General features: G+C 34.4%; 1 protein-coding gene across 1 annotated transcript; it reads left to right on the forward strand.

Moving 5' to 3' along the window:
* The first annotated feature begins 416 nt into the window (after positions 1 to 416).
* Positions 417 to 9026, forward strand: LOC123523639 (ctenidin-1-like). The gene is made up of 4 exons (XM_045301295.2): positions 417 to 509; positions 939 to 1158; positions 6500 to 6630; positions 8925 to 9026. Exons 2-3 carry the CDS (start codon positions 954 to 956, stop codon positions 6622 to 6624), a joined length of 330 nt encoding a protein of 109 aa, XP_045157230.1. The 5' UTR covers positions 417 to 509; positions 939 to 953; the 3' UTR covers positions 6625 to 6630; positions 8925 to 9026.
* The last annotated feature ends 7958 nt before the right edge of the window (positions 9027 to 16984 follow it).

Genomic DNA, 16984 nt, shown 5'->3' on the forward strand with positions numbered 1-16984 from the left:
AAGCTTTATTCTACGTTTTCTTTGAAACCGTCACCAGTGTTGTTTTCTTTTCTAACCAAGAAATGTTTTATTTTCGGACGAGCGTAGCGTGGGAGAAAATAATGTCTATATTAAGTTACACTGTAACTAAGACGGTGAGACAGCATAATTAGAGGCAAGGTGTCAACATACACAAGTTTTAATATGCTCCAAATGTGGTTTAAGGTCTATAAAATGTTAACCAGTGATAAGATTTTTTTATTCGCTTGAGAAGCTTTTATTTTTTTTGCCTCTTTTTCATAAATTTGATTGATTTCTTTGGTAAAAAGAACACGCCTTGGGGTTATAACATTTCCTTTTTTTACATGTTAGATAAAACACATTTTTTAAACGATTGATTGGCCTAAGAAATAGAAGAATGCCTTGAAGTGAAGGAAGCGGTCGACGTGCCTCGCGTTTTTATGCGTATAAATACCTGGAAAGTTTAGTGACAATCTGCGAGTTGCCACTAGAATCTTCACTGAGAACAGGTAAAGCTTTCACTTTATTTCAACTTATCGCTTTTTTTTTTTGGCAAATTCATAATGAGTAAAATAAGTAAACTTTTTAAGAAGAGGTTTGACAAATACATCGCACATATTTGTTTTTCATTTTAAGATTTCACTATTTAGTTAGAGAAGTCATCCCCAGTTCGTGTATTTATGTTAAGTAAAATATTAATAGATTTGCTCTGATATTGACTTGTAATATAAACTGTACATTCTACATTTTGGAATGTCAGTCACAATATATAATTAGAATTTTCTCCACTGAAACATATATTTTAAAATACACAAAATATCTAAATCTATAACAGACAGACTAACTGCCTCGACTTGCAACATAAATGCCGAGGTTTACTACTGCTCCACAACAGTTTTTTTCAGATTTTAATATAAACTAATATTCTTCATTTTCAGACACCAACGCCAGCGATGAAGGTTTCCATGATTTTCGTGTTCACGCTTCTTAGCGTAGTAATGGTGGCGTACGCCAACTACTATCAGCCTATGATGTATCCGAAGGGTTATGGTGCTATGCAGTACGGATATGGTGGATATGGCGGAGGATATGGCGGAGGAAGTGGTGGCGGATTCAGTAGTTTTGGACAGGGTGGATTGTTTGAGATGATCATTTTCTGTGAGTATTTGTTGAGAAAAAAAATCTCGCTAAATGTTTCTTAAATAGAAGTAGAATAAATCTCAGTAAATAGCAAAACGATGGTATCAACTCATATCAGTTTAAACTACATGAACTAGTATATTAATTGGATTTTATCAATATCTTGGACTGACAACACTCATTCTCCGATGGTAAACATTGTTTGTTCAAGGCAACACTAATTTGGCGGCCAAGATCATGACAATTATACGAAAACAAACTTCGATTTGACAAAAGTAATAAAACGTGAACAGTACTCTTACGGCTCTTTAAAATGAATTTAAAGACATTATCCAATCGCGCTTCAGCTGTCCTTTTCGGGAACTTAAAAAACACGACAGTTTACCTTATATGCAGTAAAATGCAGATTTCTGTTACTGTAAATGACACAGGTGACTAGTTAAGTTTTGAGGCCCACAGATATAACTGTTTGTCTCCATAAACCATTCATGAGGAAGAATTGACCTCATGACCGATATTGCAGAAAATCGATATCAGGGGAGACAACAGCTATTTGGTATTGGTAACATATATTGGTAACAGGTGACCGGTATTGCGATGTCGATATCTACTGCCTCCGGGTATTGTCACCTGGATGTTTATTTCAATATCAAGTGTAATAAAAGAGAAGGTTTTTCATAAGATAATTAAACAAGCTTGAATTATCACTGGAGTTACAAATTATGGAAAAGGGATTTTTCATTAGAAATAAAAGAAGTCATTTTTATCAAAAGAATGTTTAATATGTAATTTTCTTAACCATAGCATTTTAAACATGTTATTTTATAATAATTAAATTAATTTTTATATCAATAGACCATATCTATCAGCAATAAAAACCATATTTTCATATAAAATTATTTTCATACATATTCTAATATTTATAAGAAGAATGTATATTTTAACATGTTTTCGAAAAACAATGTAACAAATCGGCTGAACATTGCTATCTGTAAACCATTTAGATTCAAGTTAAAGGCAAATATCGATGAAGTCTTTTATTTATTTATTTTTTTTTTCATTTTCAACTAAATCTGAAATGAAAATGACCCTTAATCTCAAGAAAAAAGGAGGTTCGTACCCATAGACACATCCTTTTATATTTATATAGCACTAGCATTGATATTTTTACGGCGTCTCCCATCTATAAAATACGTTGTCGTTGAAAAATAAAATCTGACATTATATATTTAAGAAATATGATCTGATTTTACATTGTTTTAAATAACGCTGTCTTTAAGTATAATATGTGTCTTTTACACATCAGGTACCCCCCCCCCCCCCCCCCCCCCCCCCCCCCCCCCCCCCCCCCCCAAAAAAAAAAAAAGTATTATACCTGCTGCCACTACCACGTCCATTCTTATGTCACAAAAATACATACGTAAGTTTTTTTATTTTTGTTTTGTTTTGTTTTTTTAAACAGCTGTTTACAATTTATAATTACACAGGTGTAGGTTTTGAATTATTTTATTCTGAAATGGTTGAACATCACACGTATATCAATTCAGTAATTCTTAACATATAGACAAAATAGGAAGTTTAATGAATCGAAAATTATGGTATGTTTGTAAAATTTAAAAAAAAAAAAGATAGTGGCAATCAGCTTGGTACAGGTATTTTGCCGTATCCAAGCAGACATTATTCATTTTAATATAACTACACATATTCCACCAATATATGAAAACTGTTTGCGAAATAAAAAAATATGCAAAAGATTAAAATCGCATGATAATTTTACCTTGTAATTACAAAAAAAAAATACCCGTATTAAATTCAAAACGCAGTTACAGCCTTATCAGTGTTATAAACGTCTGTGTTGTTTTAACGTTCCTTATTTAGAGGTAATTAGCAAGTTTTATTACAGGTCCAATAAAAAGGATTTATGCGTGATGCATACAACATTTTATTACTTCTATAAATTATCATTCAATATGATTACAGTATAGAAATTTGTTTCATGTAAAATTATCTTGAATTGAACATGTACAATAAATTATGAAAGTAGTTAATCACGACGACATTTATGATAACTGAAAAGATCATGAAACCAGGCAAAATTTTCACGAAAACAAAAATATATCATTAAGTTACTGAAGTAAAATTCAATTCTGTTTTAAATGCAGATATTATTTACATTGCAAAAACATTCTTGTACACAAAACATGCTCCGGACATATTTTCCAGCTTTAATTTGATCAAGGCGGACCTTGAATTTATTTACTAAAAATTATTAAGTAAAATATGTACAAAAATTCTGTATTTTACCTTTTTACGACAGTTTGCATTTGTGACCCAAGGGTCGATAGGAAAGCTATCTCTTTTAATGTTTAATTGACATCATTGGCATAACTGACACTTGATTTTTAAATGTATATGAAATAAGGTGAGAACAACAACATAAGAAGAAATGCGCATCTCTTACTTTTTAGAACCGAAATATTAAAATGCAATATTTATCTTATATTGTTAATTTGTGATATTAACACAAAATGAATTACTCGCGAAGTAAAATTACATTAAATGATTAAATCATTACTTTAACCTTTTGATCACAATACCGCATGTTCACGCGGTATACTATAATATCGTCTGCTTATGACGCTACAACAACAACTTCGCGCTGAAGTTAATTTTTCTTCGAAATTAGTGGAAATAAACCGTCTGAGAACGAATCAAATTTTTATTTCACAAAATTGAAATAAATATCATTCAAAAGATAAATTCAATGAGAGTAGGAAAGTTCTTGCACCTAAGCTTTCATATCAATGGTTTTATACAAAAAATGCTTTGAAGAAACGCATGTATGAGATTTTTGCACATTTTATATGGAAACAAAGAAGGGAAAAATGACGAAATGATGGCATCAAACTTCATGCGAAGAACGAATCAAAAATTAAGATAAAATTTAATTTAAAAAAACCTTGTGATGAATCAAATGTTGAACTTTGGTAATATGTTTGCACCTAAGGTTTCTTATTTTTAGTAATTTTGTTATTAAGTAAAATGTGTACATGCCCTTCTTATTTCTATATAGAAAATCTGACCGCTATCGATTATTGGCCGGAGGAATATTCTTCGGTATGGTAAGTTAGAAGAATTTGTTTCATCATCAATGTAAAATAAGTATAAAAATGAAGTATATATATATATGTCCCGAGGATCTGTTTTCTTGAGGAATAATGCAGTAAAATAAAACTATAATAAAAATACAAAATGTACTTTGCAAGTAAAAACTGTCCTGCAGGAACTCAAATTTAGAGACTGTTTTGTTTTTGTTGTTCTTTGTGTGTGTGTGTGTGGGGGGGGGGGGGGGGGGGGGTCCATTCAAGAACCGACGGTGGATGAACTACCAATGATCAAGCAGTCCTAATTTAGCCTGTCTCCATTCACACTGACCACTTAGATTACATAAGGTCTACCAATGATAAGGTATTTAAGTCTATAGTTGCATCACTGCTCTCCAGCTGGCCATTTAAATAACTTCATGTGAGGTCACACAGAGTTCAATTTAGATTTGAGGCACATTTGTATTTGTTTCTCATATATGTATTTTAATTAATATGAAATAAGGCACTGCCTCAATCGGAAATCGATCCGACTTCATCTCATCCCATAACATTTGAAAAGAACTGTCTAATGACATTTGATAGTAAATATCTCATTCGGCATATCGCATGTTACCGTAGAGGCCTCAATCCCGATTTTCGTCGCAACGCGTATATATATATATATATATATATATATATATATATATATATATATATATATATATATATATATATATATATATTCTCTTTATTTCCACCTTGCGGTGATAAATATTTACAATACATGTATACAATTCATTTTCTTATCACAAACATGTTGAAACAGAAAAAAGTAAAAGTATGAGCCTAAGTTAGAAAATGCATTTATAAGTACACACTGCCCATATTGTATTGTATTACAGGCAATTTCCGCCTCTTGTATAGGTGCACCCTCCGGAGAGGTATATTTATTTATATGAACTGTGCTCACTAGGTGCTTTTTTTACAAGTGCACACTACGACATCTCTAATATGAAATAAGGCAAAGCCTCACAGCGAGCTCAAAAAAATATAAATATATATATATATCATTTACATCTAACTAAGAAACTATTCACTGCTCAAAAGAATCCGCGAGAACCTATTCACTTGAAAAGAGCAAGTCTACATTTAGTGTCATCATACCTGTAACAGCGAATATCATACTCTGCAAAGTTTACGGGAAGCCGGAGTCATAGTGATGTCATTACCTATTTGCCGCGTTCTCGTACTGGCTTTAGATTATTAATGACAATATTTTCTCTTTTTTGGCCAATGCTTGATCTTCTAAAAGAAAATAATATGTTTTTTCCAAATAGATCTAACTGGAAACCTTTCTTGCATGATTTTTGAGTGATGAATAATTTTCAGCAATCGAATGAAGTTCTGTATTCACTGCGAAGAGAACTACTTCCTATCCGCCAAATATAGTAAACTCATGACGTCATTTAAATGGGAACCCCGGCCTCGTGTACTGCGAACTCAAGCTGTGTGGGCAAAATGGCAAATATACCAAATAATGTTTGAAATATTTTTTTTTTAAAAAAATAACTGAACGCTGTTTTGACTGATTTAAAGTCATACAATATTTATGTAATCTATTGATCAATCAAAAGACGTTCTGTATCCGCTGCGGAGTAAACTAATTTGTCGCGGAGAGAAGTACTTCCTGTCCGCAAGGGTGCGCTTTTTTATAACTTCCGACAAAACTTTTAAAATCCATCACCAAGTGTGAAAGTATACTTGCGTTACCATAAAGCTCGATTCTCGAGCTCGCTATTAAGTTTGGAATTCGCTTTGTTGCAAATAGAGTGTTTCAAATAGATCAGAATAGCGCAATTTACAAGTGAGATTTTATAAAGTAAAGGTGGTGAATCTTGATTTTTCACAGTGAAGATTTGTAAACTGTCTGTTGTTCTTGTTTTATTAAGTTACATTTTGTACTGGTGACATGACGTTTTAACAGAAAAAATGTAAATTCAGGTATTCTTTGCCTTATCCTAGCTGTTAATGAATGGCATTGAGGTACACAATAGTTGCCATAAAACAGAAAATAAATCTACCAGAACCCGCCCCACTAGACGTTTCAAGGCTTTGATTAAACTTGCTAGGATCATGCTTGTAAGATTTTCATGAGAATGAAATACCTGTAAAACATGAAGTCTTATGAAGTAAACTGTGTAAATGCTATATGTTTGTTTCTCTTTCGTTATGTGTAAAGAAATTTATTCTGATGATATATCTTTTGTTTTCAGTGTTTGTATTCATTTTGATAATCAACGTACTATTCGGTAGCCTGAACGGTGGTGGTTTAGGTGGTGGTATAGGCAACAGTGGAGGACACAGTGGTGGCAAAGGTGGAGGCGGATACTACTATTAAATAACTGTAAGAAGATTCAAGAGATATAGCAGCTATAATCTTTCTGTTTATTTAACAATGTTGTAATGAACGTCTATCTTATTTCAAAACACAATTCTTAGTGAAGACAACGAATTCTCGGTAAAGTTTATACTACTTTCAGAAATCCAGTATATCAATCGGTGCACTTTTTTCTGCATTATAAAGCGTTTATAATAGATGTGGTCCGAAACATGTATAGTTATGATTATTTATTTTATAAAGATATCAAATTCTTAAAAGGGTTTATAGTATATAATTATTGAATGACGTGCCGGTCATATGTCAAAACTGTTGTTTGATGTCCGAAGAAACGAGGACCAACAGTTAACTATTGACCAGCTGGCCATTCAGTAAGTGTTTTATTACATTATATCGGAAATTAGTTTTCACTTATTAGCCACGTTTGTTTTGTTTCGTTTTTGCTGGGTTTAACTTCGCACCGACACAATTTAGGTCATATGGCGACTTTCCAGCTTTGATGGTGGGGGAAGACCCCAGGTGCCCCTCCGTGCATTATTTCATCACGGGCGGGCACCTGGGTAGAACCATCGACCTACCGTAAGCCAGCTGAATGGCTTCCTCACATGAAAAGTTCAACGTCCCGAGTGAAGCTCGAACCCTCACTCGAACCCACGTCGGTGAAGGGCAAGTGATTCGAAGTCAGCGACCTTAACCACTTGGTCACGGAGGCCCCATATTTTTTTATTATTATTTTAGCCACGTACACTTGTTACGAACATAGACCGGTCACAGAGCACACGAACAACGATTTATATAAGGAGTAATGTAATAATGAATACAGTTATATACCGTATAGATGTAAATAGCTTGAAAGCAATCTTTCACAAAAACATTTTATCTCAAACGTGCAAAATCCTATAAGATTCTTTCACTAGTTGTAGGTGCAGATGGGAATATCTGGCTCAAGGGTAACTGTTTAAGCGGTAACGAGGCTCCTGCCGAGTTACCGCGTTAACAGTTACCCGAGAGCCAGATATTCCCATCTGCACCTACAGCCAGTGATTGAATCTTTTTGTTGCATGCCATATTCAAAAAATAATAGTAAAAATAAATTCAAACAAATGATTTTCTTATAGCACTTTTTTCTTATAGTAGCGTACTAACAAAGCGCGGGAACTTTACGTCCGTAAACAGGAAGTAGGTCATGACGTTACAAAGTCGAAAACAACGTAATAGTTCCGGTTTTGTTTTATCAGCTGCATTGAAACGTTAAGTTATTTCCGTAAAATGACGTTTTTCGAATCTAGAAATATGTTTTAAGGAGCAAAGAGAAACTATCAAGGTATTTTATCTTTATCCCGTTTTACGTAAAACATTATTATTACTACACACATCTTCTGTACATATATAGTTCGTTATACGTCATTTACAGCACGAGAGTCATAAGATGGAATTTTCTTGCACACCGGACTGGCGTTTCCGGTGATTTTAGCCATGCCGGCAAAACCCATCTAGCACCCCCATGCTGGATGACTCTCGTGCTGTTAAGGACAACTAGCGATTCATGCATTGGATATGTAACATACGAAAAAAATCAGGTACCTTGATAATTTATCTCCGTTCCTTATAGCATATTTCTCGATTCAAAATATGTTATTTGACGGTAAGAACATACCGTTACGCTACAAATGATAAAACTAAAGAGGAACTTTGTTATTGTGCGTCACTGAAACGTTATGACGTCACTTCTGCTTACGGACGTTAATTTCCCGCGCTTTGTGTACGTACTCTACTACAACAAAGAGTGCATTTCTATTTGCTTTATTTATTTTATTTTTTGTAAAATATGGTATGCAAAACAATTCTGCCAGAATAAAAAGCTTATATGTATATGATATGCAAGAAAAAATATCACTGATATGTTTACAAATCGGATAGAAATATCCGTCCCTCGGCAACCTGCGCATGGGTGGTAACTCGGCTAGCCTCATTACCGCTAAATGCGCAGGTGCCCTCGGGACGATATTTCTATCCGATTCGTAAACACTCGACAGATATTATTATTCAAGCACCGGTGAGATCACCAGAAATCCCAGTCTGGTATGCAAGAATCATCAAATGTTTACTAAATATATAAAATTTATCGTGCACGTAGAGCTACATTCATAATTAATTGTCATGCAGAAACAATCGATAAAAAAACCATCCAGTTCCGTTTGTGGTATTACACATTAATACTGTGTTTAAGCTATCCTAATGCAAAGTATTGTTAATTATAAAATGGAGTTTATACATGCTTTTGTATTCTTACTTTTCAGACTAGAAATTTACCCAATTTGACGGACCTCATAATCGGCGATCTTTCAGTCACATTTTTGATATATTTATTCTTACAAGAAATATAACGGTAGCATCCCAGATATGTGTTTTGTTCTGTTTTTCCAAATAGAATGTATCCACACGTTAGCATTCATGAATCAGTCGGGATTGAAATCGGTGATAATGCGTTATTAACTATAGCCTCAAGAAATGTCTGTTTACATGAAAATTGAACAGAATATAAAACAGGTATATTCCTCTACAAAACAATTGTCAATTTACTGACATACACATTGAACTGTGGTAAAGGACTGCGTGAAGGGGACCACACTTTCAGACAGTTCAACACCTTTAAAACCTCACCATTTTCGAAGAATTGTTACGTATCTTCGTTACGGTACACTTACATTGATGTCCTAGGTGGTACGTGCTATTAATTTTTAAAGGGAGACAACTTTTTGAGGATATTTTAAGTATCCAGTTGGACAGGTAGATTGCTGATAAAGATGATTTGTACACAAAAAAAATTCCGTGTTTTGATGATATACTCCTTTTGGCTAGCTCCCACGGTAAATGGGCAAATGCTGTCCACTTGATACAGCTATCAATTCATGTAACTTGATCAGTTAAATAATGTTACCTTAAAAGCCAACAACTAAGAGATGTTAAATAATATGAAAGGTGCTGGAGTAGGGAGTCCGGAATTCGCGGGTTCAAAACTCGATGAGAGCGGAATTTGACCGCAGTCGCTACAATCTGTATGAGCACGCGAGTACCGGTGAGAAGTTCGGGGAACAGCATTCGAACATACTTAACCTATCTCAACAATCGATATAAAATAAATAGGCTGAAACAAATATTCTAGAACAGGAGACCGGCCTCCAAACAACCTATATCATATCAATTTTTTTTCACAAAAACAACGGAGCATCTCGTTGAACACTTAGTGATTAAATGAATCAATACTCACTGGGTAAAAAATGTTTGAGCTATAATCTGCAGCAAGATCTCGGTAAACCTCTCAACTTACACCAGTTAAGACAACAAATTATGAACACAATGACAGTGAACAGGAAAATGGGACAAACTGTCTTGAAAGAAATAAAACTGCATGCAAAAATTAGCGTTCCTAAAATCATGTCATGTTTCAGCATGATAGAATCTCCGATTGCCATATCATTATACATGTAATAATTTTGCGAGTCAGCTTGTGATCATTGAATCACATTCAGTATCATAAATGATACACTTAAATATTTAAAAAAAATCTTTACAGAAGTAGCAGAAGCCTTAAATAGATATTAGATTTTATTTTGTTGCAAATTATATTAAGTAAAGACTACGTTAGCAGATGCTGTGAAGCCTTTATAAATAAAGTCAACCAAAGCGTCCTAGTTCACAATATTAACTAACACACTCAAATGAATATGAATACATATTTTCATTATGACAGTAAATATGTCATTACACTGTCTCTATCATAAAATGAAAGATAATTTACGAGTTCAGTGACTTCAGTATACAAATTAATTTGTGACCACTGATGTTTAAAAAGCCAAAATATTTACAGATCCTACATAGTGATTTGTCTCGTACGTTTTCGGACACCCCTATGTCGGCTAAATTATGAACACATTGAAGGGTATATATTATGCTTGCAAACGAAAAATGTTTTTTTTTTCCTTCAGTAAACCATTTAAAATCACCAATATTTAACTCGTTTAACATTTCCATTAGTATCTAATTGTTGATAAGAACATTGGCTTTGTGGAAAGAACGGCAAACCAGGTTTGGGAATGTTTGATGAAATAGATATTTTTTAAGTGTTTGACACATTTCTTAGTATATTTGTTCAATCAAACATGGTATTTATACCACATTTCGGGCTTAAACTACTTCGTGGTTTATTTCGTATGAAAGGTTTCTCTTTGCTGAGCCGCTATACATAGGACTAGTGGTGGGGCTTTCATATCCGATTATTTTTTCGCCATTTATGACCAGTTTTGGATCTTAAGTTATTATTATTAAATCAATATTTCAAATACAGAACAATTTTATTACATTTTATCTATTTCTCAACAATAAAACCATGTTCTATATCTAATTTCTAAAGCATTTATGTACATACATAGGGTACCAAATATTGTTAAGGTTACTGCCAAAAGATTTTAAAGTTTTAGGATTAATTCCTGTTATAATTCAATGCCATGATCTTAGGGTTTACTTTTATGCTCGAAAAGGGTAACAACTCGACCGTTTATCATTTATAATGTCCTTATCTTTGTAATAATAATATAATTTCATACATCTTTCCTAAATAAGTTAAACGGTGTTAACAGGAACTTTCTGTGTCAATATATTAAGTACTTATGAACCTACCATCAAAACATTTTAAAGTGCATTTTCCATCTTTTCAAACTCCATTTGTTGTAGTCTTAAGAACTAAACATACATGGAGCAATCTTGTTTATATTTGGCACGAGTGTTAACCTCAGTGAGACAGAGTGTCATGCTCAAACCACAGGTTCCTATCTCAAAGGTCAAGGTCACATTTAGAGGTAAAGGTCAAATTCAATAATGACTTTGTCCGGAGCCTTTCTTCTTCAAGCATGGAGGGATTGTGATGTAACTTGGCACAATTGTTCACCATCATGAAATGGAGTGTCATGTGCAAGAACCTAGAATTACTTCCCTTTGTTGTTACTATAAATAGCTTATATTGTAACTTTTTTTATTACTGGTCGTAGGGAAAAATCAAGACCACTTTTCTGTAGTTCAACATGCATGTTACATCCAATTTTGAGGTGTATTTTGACCTATCTCTACTGGTAAGGATTTTTGTGTGGACTTAGAATTTTTTATTTTTTTAAGATTTACTTCCCTTAGTTGTTACTACAAATAACTTATATTGTAACTTTTTGCAATCTTTTTTTTATCTGGCATAAATGTTTGCCTCAATGAGACAGAGTGTCGTGTGCAACTCCCAGTCCTTTTGACAGCTGACGGGCTCGACATGTTGCCCGTGGGCATCTAGTAATAAATAGACTTTACACTGATGATACTGACCAAGTTTAATGAAGATTTATCAAGCAGTTCATGAGAAACTGTTTTTCTAATTTTAGCTTCAGTGGTTCCTAAAAAGATCCATGTGTCCCCATTTGAACAAAATAGTGATGCTTCAGACAAAGTTTGATGAAAATCTACCAAGTGATTCATGAGAATAAGTCATTTACAGGAATTTCTTTTTTAGCTTTAGCGGTCTCTTAAAAACAAACTGGGAATGAGTATATATAGTATATAGCCTATACAGAACATAAAAATAGTATATAACATTCTGTCCATTAACAAAAGAGCATAACCAACAACAAAGTGTTAACATGTGGATTTAGATCCTGGTAAAAGACTGAAAAGAAACAAGTACTGAAATACAGTTAAAGAGAAACTATAGTTACAGTAGTTTTACATGTTCAGATGAAAAAGATTCTACAATGTGGATTTTGATTTAACCCTTGATGTTTTTTTTAAAACTTCAGAATATATTTAAACAAGAGCTCCAGCAAGCCAGACAAGATATGCCCAAAAGGTTACATCAGCAAAATTTAAAGATTGTATTTGATGGGAGGTGGGAGGTGTGTGGGGGAAGCAAGGTGTTAATGTGTTGTATATGTGTTGATGGTGACTGGATACTAACGGGCAATAAACTAATTTTTTTTTGGAGGGTTGGGGGCGGGAGGGGTGTAACGTAGACTCTTACAGTCTGCACATCATCTCATCACAACCTGCTATATTCCAAGTTAAAACCTTTAACAATTTTAAGTTATGCTCTAGACACAAAATAGGATAGGCAGATCTGACCTTGCTGTGACCTTGACCTTTGACCTACCACCCTTGTTCTTGCACTCTGCACATCTTCTCATCACCAACTACCTACATCCCAAGTTTGAAGCCAATATCATGAATGGTTAATGTTATGCTCCCGACACGAAATATGACCGGCAGATTTGACTTTTGAGCTCAATTTGTGACCTTGACCTTTGACTTGGTTCTTGTGCTCTGCACAACATCTAATCACCACCTACCTACATGCCAAGTTTAAGGCAATACCTTGCATGGTTATTTAGTTATGCTCCATCCAAGGAATGTATAATAAACAAGTGAATTAAGTATTGCCATGCAATACAAAGTCCCCTACTGGAAGGCACCTAATTTTCTCTACTGCAGTATAACATAATGATCTGACATCTGTCAATGATGAATAAACAATATTGTAATATACATACAATGTGTTATAACGCAGCACTTGGATTAAAATTTGCATTTACAAAAATCTACATTTGTTGATTATTTCATAACATTTATAAATATAAAAAAGTTGTTAATTTCAATTTTGATAACATTTCATTTTGAAATTGGTGAGAAAATATAAGAAAAAAATGTAAGAAATTATCATATTAAAGGGAAGTAATTCTGAAGAAAATACAATTTTTTTAACTGGGTCCATATGACACATGAGCTCATATAAAAATATTTTACAGACTGGACAGGAAAAGATAAATGTTGATTTTTGACCTTGACCTTTGCCATAAGGAGTCTGGTAAATTGCACACAGAACATTGTCTCATTATGGTCAACATTTGTGTCAGTGTCAAGTAATATTAAAAGCACTTCATTGGTGACAGAGTTATGGACCAGAAGAAAAAATCCTACTGACTTTTGACCTTGACCTTTGAGTTAGGGATAAGGGGTTGCGAATGACAAGTTGTCTCATTATGGAAAACATTTGTGCTAAGTAATATTAAAATCCCTTCATGGATGACAGAGTTATTGATCATACAGGAAAAAACTTATCGACATTTGACCTCCAAGTGTGACCTTGATCTTTGAGTCAGAGGTCTGGGTGTTGCGCATGACACATTGTCTTATCATGGGGTACTTTTGTGCCAAGTAATATTAAAATCCCTTTGATTGTCGAGTTACAGACTGGACAGGAAAAAAGCCCTTTTGACCTTCGACTTCCAAGTGTTACCTTGACCTTTCAGCTATGGGTCCGGGGTTTTGTGCCAGACATGTTGTCTGATCCAGGGGAATATTTGTGCCAACTGATATTTAAATTCTGTTTTGCATAGACAGGACAGGCAGAAACCCTATTGACCTTTGATCTCAAAGTGTGACCTTGACCTTTGAGCTAGGATTCTTGGTGTTATGCATGACATTTCATCTCATCATAAGGAACAATTATGCCAAGTGAAATTGTAATCTCTTGATGGGTGACAAGAGTTCTGGGCTGGACACGAAACAGACCCTGTTCATGCCATGTTAACATTTGACTGCCAAAAGTGATCTTGACCTTTGAGCTATGGGTCTAAAAGTTGTGCATGACACATCATCTTACTATGGGGTACATTTGTGCCAAGTAATACTAAAATTCATTTATGGATAAGATTGGACTAAAAATGTGGTCTCGAGTTTAAACAAGTATTTTCTTAGATATGACCTAGTGACCTAGTTTTTGACCCCAGATGACCCATTTCCGAACTTGACCTAGATTTTATCAAGGCAATCATTCTGACAAAATTTCATGAAGATCAATTGAAAAATACAGCCTCTATCGCATACACAAAGTTTTTCTTTGATTTGACCTAGTGACCTACTTTTTGACCCCAGATGACCCATATTCAAACTTGACCTAGATTTCATCAAGGCAATCATTCTGACCACATTCCATGAAGACCAATTGAAAAATACAGTCTCTATCGCATATAGGTTTTTCTTTGATTTGACCTAGTGACCTATTTTTTTTTCTTTTTTTTTACCTCAGATGACCCATATTCAAAATCCACCTAGGTTTCATCAAGGCAATCATTCTGACACAATTTCATGAAGATCAATTGAAAAATACAGCCTCTATTGCATACAAAAGGTTTTTCTTTGATTCCAGCTAGTGACCTAGTCTTTTATCTTAGATGGCCCATATTCAAACTTTGCCTAGATTTTATCAAGGCAATCATTCCGACCAAATTTCATGAAGATCAATTAAAAAATACAGCTTCTATCACATACACAAGGTTTTTCCTTGATTTGACCTAGTGACCTAGTTTTTGACCCAAGATGACCCATATTCGAACTCGACATAGGCTCCATCAAGTCAATCATTCTGACCAAATTTCATGAAAATCAATTGAAAAACACAGCCGCTATCGCATACACAAGGTTTTTCTTTGATTTGACCTACTGCTTTTGACCCCAGATGACCCATATTAAAATTTGACCTAGATTTCATCAAGGCAATCATTCTGACCAAATTTCATGAAGATCAATTGAAGAATACAGCCTCTATCGCATACATAAGGTTTTTCTTTGATTTGACATAGTTACCTACTTTTTGACCCCAGATGACCAATATTCAAACTCCACCTAGATTTTATCAAGGCAATCATTCTGACCAAATTTCAAGAAAATCAATTGAAAAATACAGCCTCTATCGCATACACAAGGTTTTTCTTTGATTTGACATAGTTACCTACTTTTTGACCCCAGATGACCAATATTCAAACTCCACCTAGATTTTATCAAGGCAATCATTCTGACCAAATTTCAAGAAAATCAATTGAAAAATACAGCCTCTATCGCATACACAAGATTTTTCTATAATTTGACCTAGTGACCTAGTTTCTGATCTCTGATGACCCATATTCAAACTTGACCTAGATTTCATCAAGACAATCATGCCAACCAAATTTCATGAAGATCAATTGAAAAATACAGCCTCTATCGTATACACAAGGTTTTTCTTTGATCTGACCTAGTGACCTAATTTTTGACCCCAGATGAACCATTTTCGAACTTGCCTAGATTTCATCAAGGTAATTATTCTGACAAAATTTCATGAGGATCGGTTGAAAAATACAGCCTCTATCGCATACACAAAATGTTTCTTTGATTTGATCTAGTGATCTAGTTTTTGACCCCAGATGACCCATATTCGAACCTGTCCTAGATTTCATCAAGGTAATCATTCTGACAAAAATTCACGAAGATCAATTGAAAAATACAGCCTCTATCGCATACACAAGGCTTTTCTTTGATTTGACCTAGTGACCTAGTTTTTGACCACATATGACCTATTTTCGAACTCAGCTTAGATTTTATCAAGGCAATCATTCTGACCATAATTCATGACGATCAATTGAAAAATACAGCCTCTATCGCATACACAAGCTTAATGTCGACAGATGACAGACAGACAACGGATGCCGGACATCGAGTGATCACAAAAACTCACCTAAAAAGCCCTGTTGACCTCCAATTGTGACCTTGACCTTTGAGCTAGGGGTCCGGGTTTTGTACATAACACATTGTCTCATCATGGGGAACAGTTGTGCCAAGAAATATTACGACAGAGTTATGGACCGGACATGAAATTGCGGACGGACAGAAAAGCGCAATCCTATAGCCCCCTGGCGATCATGTTTTTGAGGAATTAAAATAATTTGAACATGCTTGGTAGAGGGTCACACAAGGACCATCTGTGTGAAATCATTTTAAAATGAGACGAGCAGTTTCACGCAAGAAAAAAATTAGTTTCCACTAAATACATATAGGGAAAAGTGACCATGCCCTCTGACTGCTATTTTCTTTGACGAATCGAAATGATTTGAACAATCTTGGTAGATGATTACAGACCATTTGTGTGAACTACTTTAAAATCAGACCAGCGGTTTAGAAAGATTTTGTTAGATCTCTTTTATTAGCTCTGGTGGCCCATATGTGCAACCAAGCATAGCAGTCTGAACACCTCTGGAAGAAAGGAACATATTGGCTAAATTCCATCAACTTCCACTACATTATTTCAGAGATGTCCTTTGAAGAAGTGTGGATGAAGAGTCAGACACCCAGCCAGTGAGTGATCACAAAAGCTCAAAATGAGCACTATGTGCTTAGGTAAGCTAGAAATGGACAACTGGTACCAGAGTGAATGCACACAAAGGTTACTCTGAGCAATTTGTGCTCAGGTGAGCTCATAAAAACTTTTTTTATGATGGAACAAGAGAAGCATATA

The sequence above is a fragment of the Mercenaria mercenaria genome, chromosome 3, assembly GCF_021730395.1.
Source record: "Mercenaria mercenaria strain notata chromosome 3, MADL_Memer_1, whole genome shotgun sequence".
Classification (NCBI taxonomy): domain Eukaryota; kingdom Metazoa; phylum Mollusca; class Bivalvia; order Venerida; family Veneridae; genus Mercenaria; species Mercenaria mercenaria.

What these genes read in the sequence shown, in the direction of transcription:
- LOC123523639 (XM_045301295.2), top strand. Translation starts at nt 954, where the DNA reads ATGAAGGTTTCCATGATTTTCGTGTTCACGCTTCTTAGCGTAGTAATG. An exon ending in GTTTGAGATGATCATTTTCT is followed by an intron (nt 1,159 to 6,499) that starts GTGAGTATTTGT and finishes TTTTGTTTTCAG; the next exon opens with TGTTTGTATTCATTTTGATA.